The sequence below is a fragment of the Atta colombica genome, unplaced genomic scaffold, assembly GCF_001594045.1.
Source record: "Atta colombica isolate Treedump-2 unplaced genomic scaffold, Acol1.0 scaffold134, whole genome shotgun sequence".
Lineage (NCBI taxonomy): Eukaryota > Metazoa > Arthropoda > Insecta > Hymenoptera > Formicidae > Atta > Atta colombica.
The window spans coordinates 1,994,760-2,007,686 of record NW_017259222.1 but is presented as its reverse complement, the minus strand read 5'-3'; the positions used below and the strand labels follow the sequence as shown (position 1 = coordinate 2,007,686).

Genomic DNA, 12,927 nt, shown 5'->3' with positions numbered 1-12,927 from the left:
TATATATATATATATACACGTACAGATTTTAGATGTTTATTTATTTGTGCTGTTTACATAGTAATCTAGAGATCTGGTATTTATAGTCCGTTTGAATTTAAAACTTAACTCTTAAATTATTATTAGCATTTGCAGCATTATTAGCATTATTAATATTATTAGCATTTGCAGCATTATAGTATTTTAAGATATTACTAATTAAAATAAGAATTATTAATTGAAATAAGAAATTAGCTATGAATATTGGTTTATCATATTATGATTATTGGCGTAATGAGCTTTCTTTTTGCAATATGCTAATACTTAAACTTTGATCAAACATAGTTAATTATTCTTCTCATATTCGACTGTAATTGACCAATTTTTTACAGATTAAGATTAAGATTAAAATGTAATATGGGTTATTTTAAAAAGCCTATAAAAGAGATTTCATACGTGTTCGACTTGCAACTTGAGCCAATCTGAACTGCATGCCGAGATGGAAGAGCGTGCGATTTAGAACCAACCAAAAATCGTTGTTGATAGAAACAAAAAGCATACAATGTTTAAATAAAAATGATAAAATAGAGAATATATGAAATTTAAAAATTTAAAATTCCCGCATGTTTTTTTATTGGTTAATTTAAAGACGTTGATAAGGACAGTCGATATTAACAGTATATAAATTTAAATTACAATTGTGCGTTTACGCATAAAATATACTAATCTGTATGTACGTTAATGTATGTAATATAGAACTATATAGATTTTTTATATATTTTTTTTGTATATTTTTAAAATATATTTTTTATATATTTTTATATATTTTAATTATTTTTTATGTAAACACAATGATCTGTTATTATTAAATTAACTATCGTTAGGAGATATTAAATATTATTATTATTAATTAATCATTGAGCAATATATTAAAAAAGATAAATACATGAAATACAGAAAATACAGAAGATAACAATATAGAAGGTAACAATAATAATAACAATAATGTTAAATAATAATTACGTAACATTAAACCCATTAAAAATAATTAACATTATTATAATGTATTATAATATATTATAATGTATTATAATGTATTATTGTATTAAAAATTTATTTTTTGGAAATATTCTAGTTCCAATTTAGCTAAATTTGCTTGTGTTTTTATTTCTCTATATTTTTCTCTTTCGGTTTTAATTTTTTTTTTATATTATAGTTTTCCTTTAAATACGAAGCGCCACTACTGATCTAAATTTTAAGATGTTGGACTTATATATATTTATATAAATGAATTAATTTCGGAAATGATAATTGCATGCCGATATGATTGTCGGACTTTCAACGCAATCAATCTGAAATATTAATAATCCTCCCAAATTTCTCAAATTTAATCTTAAAAAACTATAATATACTTATTGCGGAAAATATTGCCTCGGCCGGGAGTCGAACCCGAATCTCTTGCATTCCGTCCTAAGCCTTTAGACTTTAGACTACCGAAACTTGCATGGAAGATTATGCAATTTCAAATGTTTTGAAAGTGTTTCCTACGTTTTGGTGAATAGTATTTACGCGCGCGCGCACATCATACGTACATACATACATATTCTTACGTTAGTTAACGCTATTAGAACTATTTTGAAATTTCATGTATTAAACGAGGATTTATAATTTCAATTATGGGATCTATTTGATATCTGGAATCGCTTCTTCTCCATTAATTACCATTTGATGTTGATGCTCTTTTGTTAATTTTCCTCTTTGTCGCTGCTTTAATTTTGCCTATAAACGTTGCAACTGTTTATTTATGGCCTATGTACAATTGCAATATATAATTACATCTCCGATAGGCAAATTGTGGAAGCACTAATACAATAGAATCATGAATTGATGGAAAATAAGATTAGGAAAGTCACAAATAATGATATAGGTTTTCTAAAGATTTAAACCCTTAATTTTTCAAAAACTAACTATTGAACTTTATTAATACTAATAAAAATTAGATCAGTGATTAATATCGATGGCTTTTCGTTACATAATTTTATTTTAAATTGTTATTACCTATTAATTAATGTGAGTGTTATCATTAAAAGTCACAATTTTTTTCTATGCTTCTTGCTTGGCTTTTATAGATGTACCATCTGTTTTTGTTTTCTACTATATTTTTGTGATTTAATATGCACTCTAATAAAAAATTTTTTTCAAATAAAGTAAAATTTTTCTTTTTTTGTGTACACGTATTAATTTGTTCCTGCATTTTTAATTTAGTGCAGGAATTTTACACGTCAATAATTCGACTTGGAAAAGATTATTTTCAACAAGAGCAATATACAGCTTTAACCCGTAAAAAATTATTCATATTTTAATATGTATAAATATATATAAACATATATAAATATTCATAAATACGTATCAAATAATTGTATTTTCATAGATCTTTTTTAAATTTAATCAATAATGTTCTCTTTTTTGTTATAGATCATGATGTGAAATATGATTGGTGATGATATTGGTGAGTACAATTTAGGGTATGAATGATGGTTTTTTTTTCATGGAAATCAATATATCTTTGAAATCAGTACGATTTATTTTTTTTTTATGTAGGTTTTTGTATGTAGATGTAGATGTACTCGTACGTAGTAAATAATGCTTGCAAGAATCATACTGATTTACAAGCATAGTAGAGATTTATATGTCATATTAATATATTATATTTTGCACATTGCGGATTAATATTGATCGTTATAAAATAATTTTCTACGTACTTGCATTTGCAACTGTGACTTAAATGTGTAAAAATATATCACAATTTTTATTGTTGCGACAAGGAAAAACACGTACAATTGCTTCTCACAATGTTATTTATTTAAGCCTAATATACAGTAAAATCTATAGTATTTCTATTATATAATATATAATAGATCTGTTTTTTTTTTCGGTGAGATATACAGCTAAAGGAATATTGCAGTTTAATATAATTTTGGTATTCGTACCAAAATAATATAATGTATCAATAGCCTAAGTGTCAAAGCGTCCTGTAATGGCTATACTTACAAATCTATCGTTTAATTTAATTATTATCGGTGTATAGACAATTTATTGAATTGGAAACAATTTGATTATCAAGTGAAAGTAGCAACATGGTGTTTCATTTCATAAGGAACGGTTAATATATCAACTCTTCTTTTTTAAATGACAGTGGTTAAAGCCACACTCAAAATGACATAAGCTGGATAAGAATAGCATAAGGCTTCTGGATTAATAGCATCCGACATAAAGACGCCACGTTGTTTTACATAAGACACTCATTAGTCCAGCAGTCTTATGCTATGGTTATGCAATTTACATTATTTTATGTGTGATGGCCTTTAGTGTACATCCACACAAACTTGCAGTTACATAAACGCATAAAAAGAAAATTATCCAATCGCATTTCTCTTATAAAGACGCACATAAAATGTGATTGAATTTTCTCTATGAATATGTTTATGCAGTTATGCAAGTTTGTGTGAATATATCTTTCGGTTTGACATCTCGCATAGCGAATTTGATTGAATGTATCCAGTGTGCACATTAAAGCCGTTGTACGTAAATTGACGTAAAAAAATGTATTTAAATAAATATAAGAACAGATTAAACCATAAAATCCTTAATACATTTGTGCTGTTAAAGTGAAATCCGTATTTTATAATTCGAAGTATTTGCATTTTATTTTTGCGGATTAAATCAGTGTATAACGGCTTTAATATGCATTAGTGCATCCAATCGAATTTGCTATTAATTACGTGAATTTATTAGCCAAAAATTTCGTGTAGAAAAAAATAGAGAGATGGAGAATATTTAATGATGATAAAACGTATCGCAGCATTTATTCTAGCGATATATTCTCTTCCTTTTCTCTTTCCGTTTTAAATAATATAACATTAAGTAACGTTTTAATTTATTTAATATTGCTAAAAATTACATGCTAATATCTTCAAATTCCAAATTTTGGAGATTCGAGTTTATCCCACAAAATTTATTATCAATCATTATGTCAATGCTTGAAAATGTAGGAATCAATAATTATCCTTTTTATAATTCGATTATCTTCTATAGTACATTTACAAGCTTCCTCATCTTTAAAGGAGCAAATTTTCCTTATGAATCCATAAATGAAATTTTTTAATAATATTTAAAAGTATATATGTGACGTTTCAATTTCGGAACAGTAACGCGATCAAAATTCTGCAACAAAAAATCAACATTGGGATATTAAAACATTTACATAGGATCCTAGTTTCGAATTTCACTTGGTCTTTTTCAAAGTTCAATAGGAGATCCAATATGGCAGATAAAAGTAAGAAAAACGTAGTTGGAAAATAAAGAAAATTGAAAAAAAGCAAGAGAAATGATGCATAAATGTTTCATATATGCCAAATTAATTTATAGGATGTACGAATTTTGTGAAAAAAAATCGAATCAATAATCTAAGATAGTGGCTTCAAAGTGACAGTTCAAATCAAGTAAAATTCTTTTCAAATTGATTATTTTTCATGAATTATTTAAAACTCTCTGCATTTTATAGGTTCGAGATTGTCACTATATTAAGCTCCAAGAGCCTGCATTATCTTTTTAACGTTTTAATTTTTTAACTTTTTAAATTTTTATTTCATTATATTTTTGTATTGTAATTTTTATAATTTTTTTTCAATTTTTTTTTAATATTGCACCGTATATAAAGGATTAATAACAGTTGAAAATCTTAATATGTACTTCCAATTTTTAACTCGATAGAAATTATAAAAGCCATTTGAAAACCACGTGTGGAGCATAGGAGAATCTTTTCGTAAGAAACCTGTAAGTTCGTTAATGTTATTTCTTGCTATACAACTATTTATATTCGTATTTATATTCGTACAAATAATTTTGTAGCAAGAAAGAACATTAAAGAATTTAAAGGATTCTTACAAAAAGATTCTCCAATGCCCTACGCGTAGTTAAGTCAAAATAGATATCCTTTTATAATGTCTATCGAATAAAAAATTGAAAGTATCAAAATTTTGGAACCGCCATTTTAGATTTAATTTTTGATTCAATTTTTTTCCCTAAAATTCGTACATCATAGATTAACTCGGCATATACAAAATGTTTGTTTATTATTTCTCTTATTTTTTCAATTTTCTTTATTTTCCAACCATGGTTCTTCTCACTTTTGGCCATCATATTGAATTTCCCATAATGAATTTTTTAAAAGACGAGGTGGGACTCAAAACTAGAGTCATATGTGAATGTTTTGATATATTAATTTTAATTTTTAATCTCATAGAATTCTGCGTTACAGTTTCGATTGTCGTAAAACATCTCATAAACATTATTTCAAGAAATAATAAATTCAAATATATGATATATACTATAAAGTAAAACTGTTATATTAATAATCGTGCAAAAAGGATGTGTTTAAGAAATCGTTTGTTTGCTACAAAATCATGTTAAACTTTTCTACGTTTTACATTAAACAATTTTTGCGATCACGGCGATTCGTATAATTGCATTGTAATAATTACGTAAATCTCAAAGAGACTAATATAGTTAAGGATTTGGCGTCGAAATCCACTTCACATTTGTCCAGAAGGTCTATTGTCGGAGACAAATTTTTTTATAAATGTACACGCAAAGCACAAAAATCATCACTTATATGAAATATCTTACGTGACGCGCACACCCGACATTTTTACATATTTCTCGGTCAAAAGTGGACTTGAAATATACGTCAATCTTTTCAAATCATTTATCAACTGATTCTTTCATCTATTATCGTTTCTCCTGTATTTTGATTCGGTTAATATATAATTTAACATATAAATAATTTTTATATTTATATATATGTACATAGACTGAATCTTACATTGATAATTCGTAATAATGTATGTACATGTATGTATGTACATACATCGATACACATGTTCGTGTATTTTATCGTGAACGACACTTCGCTCGTTGTTTTTTTTTTTGATTAGCGAATATTTAGCTGAGCGTGAAATTTGTAATCATAGGATTTTTTCATGTATTATGTACTCTCATTAAAAATAAAGCTTCGCTGATTTTCTGGAGTGGTAGAATATAGATCTCGTTTCTTTTTTCTTGAACGACGAAAAGACCGGTCGATATGTCGCTTCCATAATTTAAGACTTTTAAAACTTTTTAGAGACTATGAGATCAAGATGCAAATATAATTGAATAAAAATTAGTGAATAATCACATAAAGGCAGTTTGTCTAAAATATTGTTGCATAATAATTGCTAATAGTAGGGATAATGGAATTAATTATTACAATATCACGTTGACGAAGAAACAAAATAATTCAACATAAAAGACGATTAGACGCTTGGTAATCTCGAAGGGTTTCGAGAAAACGATGTAAATCCATAACTTCTAAGATTCGTTTAGCAGATTCTATCTAAGTTTATGGAGTTACCGGATTGTTCCATTGTGCTCTTCGATGTATCGACGATAATTCGATAACAGATAGATGATCGCTGAAGCGAATATGTCGACCAGTTATTTCCATAGATGATGTCGTTGTCAGAATCCTCTTCGTTTCCCTTTTTATCCCAAATATACCATCATCACGTCGTATCGTTTACACAATGCTGTGCATATCGACATTCAGGTTGCCGACGAACGCAGCTCCAGCGGTTTGCGGCGAACCACCCCCTGTTGCAGCGCCCGTCCCCCCTGCACCACCCGCAGCTGCACCTGGTCCCGCGGCTCCTTGCAGCGTACCCTGCGGCATCATACCTGGTGGATAGTTGTACGCGGGTGGAGCCGGCGCCGATTCCGGCATGAATTTCACTGAAACGTTCAAATGAAAATTGTATTAGAGTCTGATCAGAGCGTTTTAGAATTATAACGTAAAACGATAATGGGGATCGATACGAAAAATTCCTTGCATATTATTATATTATGTAACATCTTTTTTCTATAGAATCTTTCCTCTATAGAAGTAGTTTTTTTAGTAGTTTTTAAATTTTTGAGGAGAGATTTATTTCATGTATGTCAGTTCCATGTTTGTCAGAAAGACAAATCAAACTGGATTGAGATTTAGAGATCGAGTGAATAAACACGAATGAACAATTTGTTTCAATGAATCGCATTATACCAGTATGGTATTATTTGCATTCATTGAAGCAAGTTGTTCAATCGTATTTGTTCTTGCTCGTTCGCTTGATTCTACTAGAGCCCACTTTCTTGATTGTTTTTTAAATCTGCTGTTAATATTGAAGAGTAATATTGATTAATATTAATTTATTTATTTATTATTGTACTTTATTTAGTGCTGCATAGATAAAAAGGATTAAACTTCAATAAAACACTAGCTATGAGTAGACTTTTAGAATTTTTTCTTAGCAGTAAGAAGTTTTTATCATTGCACATTTAAGAGTAATCTGATTATATAGATACAGTATATATTCTAAACATTTTTGTTTTAAAGCTTTAATTGAATACCGAGTTTAATTGAATACAACAGCTTTTCGACGAAAAAAAGTATAAAGTGAAAAAAACTGTTAATAGGGGTCGAGATATATAATAATTTGTCGAAAAAGTGATATCTCTGTTAGTTATTTTCTGTATCATAGGATCTATCTTTTATCTACGGCATAAAAATAATATGTCGTATTTGATATCTTTTATTCTCACATTTTTATAATTAACACATAGAAACATATAATTTGAATAAATAAAAAATATACAGGTCGTACAACGCTAGAACACAGAAATTGTATTTTCACTTTTTTTTTAAACAAGTGTGTTATATTACAGTGTCATCTCTCTTTCTCCCTCTCTCATTTTCTTTCGCTCTTTCTCTCTCTCTCTCTCTCTCTCTCTTTCTCTCTTTCTCTCTCTCTCTTTCTCTATCTCAAAGTGACTTTATTCCGTTAGATAATAGTGTGTAGATATTGTCGTGTTTTATTTTAAATTTCAACATATGTGCGCGCGCCCGGCACCATTTGTTACATTAACGATAATTTGAACAGTTGTACAAATGGACAGTGAATGAAATAATTACGAAGCGACAGTAATTGGACACACACATATCACTGACGTGTCTTCTACTTTCGATCAAACGATCACATGAAATATGAATTTATTATATTATATTATAATATATTCATGTTATTAACACAGCAGTATTTAAACGAATATGTGATGATTTTCTGACAGTGTGAAATAATAATAACTGAATAATGGAATACACAATGAGATAGAAGTATATATTTTACGTAACCATATGGACAGAAAAAACTCTCTTAAGAGAAAATGCAAATGCAGAGAAATAAAAGTTAAAGATAATATGTTTACTACGATTTTTTTTCAGTATCACGAGACTGATAATAAATGTTATAATTGGATTATTGCAATTATTAATCGACAAAAAATATAAGAAACTATAAAACAATTTAGATTCCAATAGAGTTTAATTAGGAAATATCGATCGTACATTAATAAATTAATAACTGAGGAAATGATTATGATCTAATTATAAAAATATGTCTTTAAATTATGTATATTAAAAAAAAATATTTAATTTAACAATTTTGAAATGTACTACACAATCACGCGATTGTCAGTTAAAAAAGCACATATTGCACATCATTTCATAATAGCTACTCCACGACTCTGCTCCACTGAGGAAGTATAGATTGAAATCAAATAAGAAAGAATATAAAAATAAAACTCTTAAGAAAGTAGATAAATATATTTAAAAAATGTACACCGGCATACAATAGCAAATTTATTGTTCTTACCTCCTTTTTGGATTTAACGGATATTAGGCTTTATAATGATCCTCTTCTTGGAAGACGCATTGCAATATATATTCAATCGTCAATAGGTATTAAAAAAATTTTCTAACTTTTTTCCTGTCATAACTGAATAAAACTTTTCTTTTTAGAAACGTGTCTTGTTTTCTTTTACGTGCAGCAAAATAAAAGAAAGAACTGAGAAACGCGTGGCTTTTATCCATTTTAATATAAAATGCAGTAATAAAATTCTTAGAAATTCGGTGTGCTCATAAAAAAAAAATATACGTGTATATGTATGTAAGGATTTTACGAAATGCGATTTGATTAAAAAGTAAAAAAAAAAATTATAATCGATCCCCTTCTTTGTTGCCTCTTCATAACTTCAATTCAACTACGCAGTGTATTTTTTATTCGATACTGTACAATTGTTCAAAGCGCAGCATCAGAGTCATATTCGTCGTTAATAATTAGGGATACGTCGACACGGTTAAGATATGATGTACAACTATGTGTTCATAAGTTGATAAACATAGAATGATCGTTTTTAAATATTATAACTCGGGTGTGCAGCCATTTCGCGCGACAACTTCGAAGAATTTCTCATTCGTCGATCGGCCTTTCGCTTTTTCATCCTTGCGATTTTCGCGATTCAGCAAAAAAGCGTATCGCATTAACAACTTGTGGTCCCCAATGATTCCTCAATGAGATTATCAATATTATTTTTAACAACGTCATGAAATTAATTACAATAAATTGTTAGGTAACAAATATTTATGTAAGAAAAATCAATTTGAAAAAAGTAGAAGAAGATTAGATGATTTCTTTATTTTGTTTTGACCAATTAACGCTATAATTAAGTACATAATCAGATCGTTCAATAATTGCAAACAATTAATATTTGAAATATTGTCGTAAATCTCACTTCCTAAAATTTTTCCTAAAGTGAATCCCGGCGCGAACGAAAGCAAAGTCGATCGTATTCTGCCGATCGACTTGATGAAAAGCTCTCCTCTCTCTTGGTGAATTTCGTCGCGTCCGAAAGTCGCGACGGAATGGCGCCTGCAGGCATATTCACAAATATCGCGCGTCGGGGGTGGGATCGAAGGGAGGAATAATTGCGGAGGATCACGGACGATGATTAATTTCGTCTCTCGATATTATTGCTGAATCAGCAGCAGCAGCAGCAGCAGCGGTAGCAGCAGCAGCAGCAGCACTGAAATCAGTAAGGATCGAACGGAAGAAGGAAGGGGATCGGATAGGATCATCGGAGATCGACGATGATCTTCATCGACGAATAATCGGCGTGTCGGGCGCAATATACCCTTGTCGTCTTATCTCGCGGATGAACGATAAGAGGATGATCGAGGATGGAACCTTACCCTCGGATATTCTCGAATCGAAATGACAAGAATTCCTTTCTTAGATCGGCGCGATCGCATCCGCGAAGCGGGCAAAGCAAACCCTTCTCCATCGTTTTTATTATAATTATTATTAATATTACCATTATTATCATCATTGTAATTGTTATTATTAACATGTATACATAACATCTTGTAGATAATTCATTTTTAAAGCCATAAAACGTTACTTATAGCTGCTGCGCCTCCTTACAACATGGCGTTTCTTTTCTACCCTCTTCATCTCCTCTCCCTTTTTCACTTCTCCTTCTCTTTTCTTTCCCATTCTTTATTATTTCTTAGATTTACTGTACACAGGCTGTTCGAAAACGTTGATCGCCATCTTCGACGAAGGCAGGCGATTGTCACTATTATTTCTTTCCCGGTTGCTTCTTTCCCTCCTATTCCATCCCTCCTATCGATTTTTTTTTCTTTTCCATTACAATTCGCGAAAAGCAAAAAGCAAGATGCAAGACAAAGGAATAATTAAAGGACACAAGTGATTCTTCTCAATATATAATTGGAGCGGATTGAATCCGATAAATGGCGCGTGAGAGACAAATGATATATTATTTACAGTTTGCGTGATTTACATTTATGTCTATAAAGTAAATGTCTCGATATACATCGTGAACGCGTCGCGTATATACTACAGCAACTGCCTTCGTCGGAGAGATTTTACATGATGGAAGTTTTTACGGACACCCTGTCTTTCTTTATCTTTTTCTTTCTATACATATATATATATATATATATTTATATATATATATATTTCCTATATATTTAAGTATTATGTGTCGCTGCTATAACGAATTTTTCCTCTTTTTTTTTACGAACTTTTCGCTTCTTTGTTTACAATAACCATTTGTTTCTGTATTTCTCATTTTTTTCTAACTTTTTTCGGACAATCTTAATTAACGAAGATGGACGAAGGAAAGCGCGATGCACGTATCTCGTCTTATCAATCAGTTGCGTTTAGATCATCTTATTATGAGATTTTAATAGGATCAGTTTTAATTCCGCTTATCTAACAAAATCTCTGACTTAGACTAAGACCTAAGATAGATCTAAGATATCTTAAATCCATTAAGATATCTGTATTTTCAATTTAATTTCGCATTCGCCGAAACTTAAGATATGAATTAACGTTCCTCAAAATAACGTACTGTTGCGAAAAGAGCGTGGTAATAATGAAATTTTACGTCAATTAAATTAAAAAATAATCTAAAGTAATAACGCAATGAAATAATGATCGAGAAATCAGCGGACGTGTTAATTATCGCCGACGCAACCTTCGTCCATGCGAGATATGGAGATCGTGCCGGTTCGGCGTGGATCCCTCGACTTCTTCTACTCGATCCGGAAAAGGAAAAAAAAAACGCTATGAAGGATAACAGGAAAGTTCCGTGATCATCGCGACGACTCTCTTCGTTGTTCCCGCTCGGATCAACGTTTCCTGCTTCCGATCATCCGCTGTCATCCTTCCTCCTTTCCCACGATGAATCCCAAGGCCGACCATCGATCGATTGATTCCCGCGCGCGATCGATCCGACGATTACGTTCGCGGAGAACTCCGGCAGAGCTCATCAACGGCTCATCACAATTTCCATCTTGCGAGATCTGTCTCTCTAAAAACCATCTCCTCTTCGGAAATTTCTCAGCCGCCGTTTCTTCCTTCTCTTTCTTGATCCTCCTCTTCTCCTTTTACCTCTCTTTTTATTGTTGCTGTAGTTGTTATGTTATTTTACTTTAGCTCTTACTCTCGCATTCAATTTTGCGTATTGCTGCCGCCGGTGACGCTCGCTGAAAACAATAATAACATTTGTTCTCCTCCAATGAATAAGGAACGGCAATGATTCGACCCATGTTGCTCTTAGTCTTTGTCTCTTCGACTTTTTATTAAATTTGTTTTTCTTTCCGTTCTCCATCTTTTTTTTTATTTCCTTCCTCTTTATTTCGCCATCTTTCGCATGCGGAGACTCATGGCGGATCGCATTCGTCGTGGACAAACGTTTAAATTTAATGCATATCAAGATCAAAATTATGAAGAATATAAATTTATACGTTTTAGTAGTTTTGAAATATTCTTAATGAAAAATATTCACGCCATTATATCCACGACGATGCGTTTGATAAACTAAACTTATTGACGTTCGCAACTTAAAGCATATAACAATCCATTAGCCATAAGGATAAAGAAAAATTGCATGCAAGTAGTTACAGAAGCGTAAATGCGTATATATACAGAGGCCACTCGATACACATAATACATAAACTTTTCCCTGCAAAAATAATTAGTGGCAAGATACAATTCCGCTTTTTGCCAGAAGTTCCATCCGGAGTCCGTCTTTTTTTCTTTTCACATTGTAGGCGACAAAATTCGTCGCAGTTCACTGGAAATTCTGGCCGAATTTCTGGCTGAAATTGTTCGCGTTAGAAACTTTTGGCACATTCCACATAATGTACAAGCCATGCAACGCTATACCGACATCGGCTTTCAATCGAAGAATAAATAATTAAATCGATGGCACATGCTCCGTAAGAGGTCAAGCACAATACGCGAAGATCGTCCCAGAAACTTTTGCTATGATTCGTCTTTATAATATTGGAATGTATAAGATTATTAAAATATGCGCTATCTTGATAATATATACAGTGTATGAGTTTCGCGCTGTACTAAGAATGTTATTTGAGAGAAAAAAAGAGGATGAATGATGGGAGAGAAAGAGAGAGAAAGAGAGAAACATGCAGAATGTAACAAGTACGAA

At 30.7% G+C, this 12,927-nt stretch overlaps 1 protein-coding gene across 3 annotated transcripts in view; it reads right to left on the bottom strand.

Annotated features, from left to right (window-relative positions):
* Nucleotides 1-6,346: 6,346 nt before the first annotated feature.
* Nucleotides 6,347-12,927, bottom strand: part of LOC108684428 (vesicle-associated membrane protein 2) — a 17,537-nt gene continuing 10,956 nt past the window's right edge. Inside the window, exon 5 of one of the 3 annotated variants that reach the window (XM_018188740.1) lies at nt 6,347-6,810. In XM_018188740.1, coding sequence (XP_018044229.1) covers nt 6,599-6,810 — 212 coding nt within the window. In that variant the 3' untranslated portion in view covers nt 6,347-6,598. Of the gene's footprint in view, nt 6,811-10,960; nt 11,963-12,927 lie in introns of those variants that run through there. The other 2 variants (XM_018188741.1, XM_018188742.1) reach the window with 2 other exon arrangements.